The 1,020-nt window shown below is 59.5% G+C and overlaps 1 protein-coding gene across 1 annotated transcript in view; it reads right to left on the bottom strand.

The window, feature by feature from the left end:
• H310_14964 (hypothetical protein) overlaps positions 1-996 on the bottom strand; it is a gene marked incomplete at both ends in the record, with an annotated part of 4,382 nt that extends 3,386 nt beyond the window's left edge. Inside the window, one exon of the mRNA XM_008882944.1 lies at positions 10-996. Coding sequence (XP_008881166.1) covers positions 10-996 — 987 coding nt within the window. The remainder of the gene's footprint in view (positions 1-9) is intronic.
• Positions 997-1,020: the final 24 nt, after the last annotated feature.

Genomic DNA, 1,020 nt, shown 5'->3' with positions numbered 1-1,020 from the left:
GACACCAACCGAAGAAATCGCGATGGCCCAGCGCCAGTTCCAGTGCAGACCCCACTTGCCGACCGCGATCAAGATGGCTGAAAAGATGGCATTCCCAAGGATGGAGGACAGCGAGTCGTTCAACGGCTCGACGTCGGCCCAAGTGCTAGACATGGGCGACCCAGCGGTCGAGCCGATGCTCTGGAACACGTTGTTGATGAAGCGGAACGCACAGACCTGCCACATCACGCGCTTCTGCAACAACTCCCAGAAGTGACCCACCCATTCCCGGAACGGAGTCCCAGGGGTCTTGGTTTCTTGCACAACAAACAAGGTCGTCACGACGACAATCACGCACGGAATCAAGCAGATGCCGTACGGCACGTTCGGCGCCATCGAGAACGAAAACGACCCGTTGTAGTTGACGCCGTTCAGTCCAAAGCCCGTCACGATCAACGCAATGATGCCCGCCATCGTGCGCACCGTGTAGATCGCCGTCTGGACGCGGCCGCGGATCGCCAGCGGCTCGCGCTGCGCGTACTGCACCACCATCGCGTCCGACGCGCACGCTGCCGTCACGTACCCCAGCGACACAAACATGGACAAAATGATAAACAGACCCCCGTTGTCCGGCGCCGACAGGTTGAAGAACAAGTCCTGGTCCTTCATCGACGCGTTCGAGTACGGCTTGGTGCACGCCTTCGATTTGCGCTCGGCCGCCTTTTGGCGGTTGCAGTACGGCTCACCCAACGACGAGAACGCCATGATCGCCAAGCAGATCATCGTCGCCGTCCACCCGATCAACATCCACGACTTGCGGCGGTACCCGAAGATCGGGAAGCAGTCGGAGAACATTCCCATAAACACCTTGAACGACCACCCGAGCGTCACTAGCGTCGAGTACGACGCGGTCTGGTACCCTTCCAGCTGGAGGTACACGTTGAAGATGGGGTAGTTGAGGGCCGGGATCATGCCATAGATGACGCCGATGGCAGCGTATTGGGAGAAGAGGCCCATGGCTTCGCGGGAGCAAAGGTTGAG

Source organism: Aphanomyces invadans, assembly GCF_000520115.1.
Source record: "Aphanomyces invadans strain NJM9701 unplaced genomic scaffold supercont1.115, whole genome shotgun sequence".
NCBI classification, from domain to species: domain Eukaryota; phylum Oomycota; class Saprolegniomycetes; order Saprolegniales; family Verrucalvaceae; genus Aphanomyces; species Aphanomyces invadans.
Note: the sequence above shows the minus strand (reverse complement) of the source record. Positions and strands in the feature narration are given on the sequence as shown.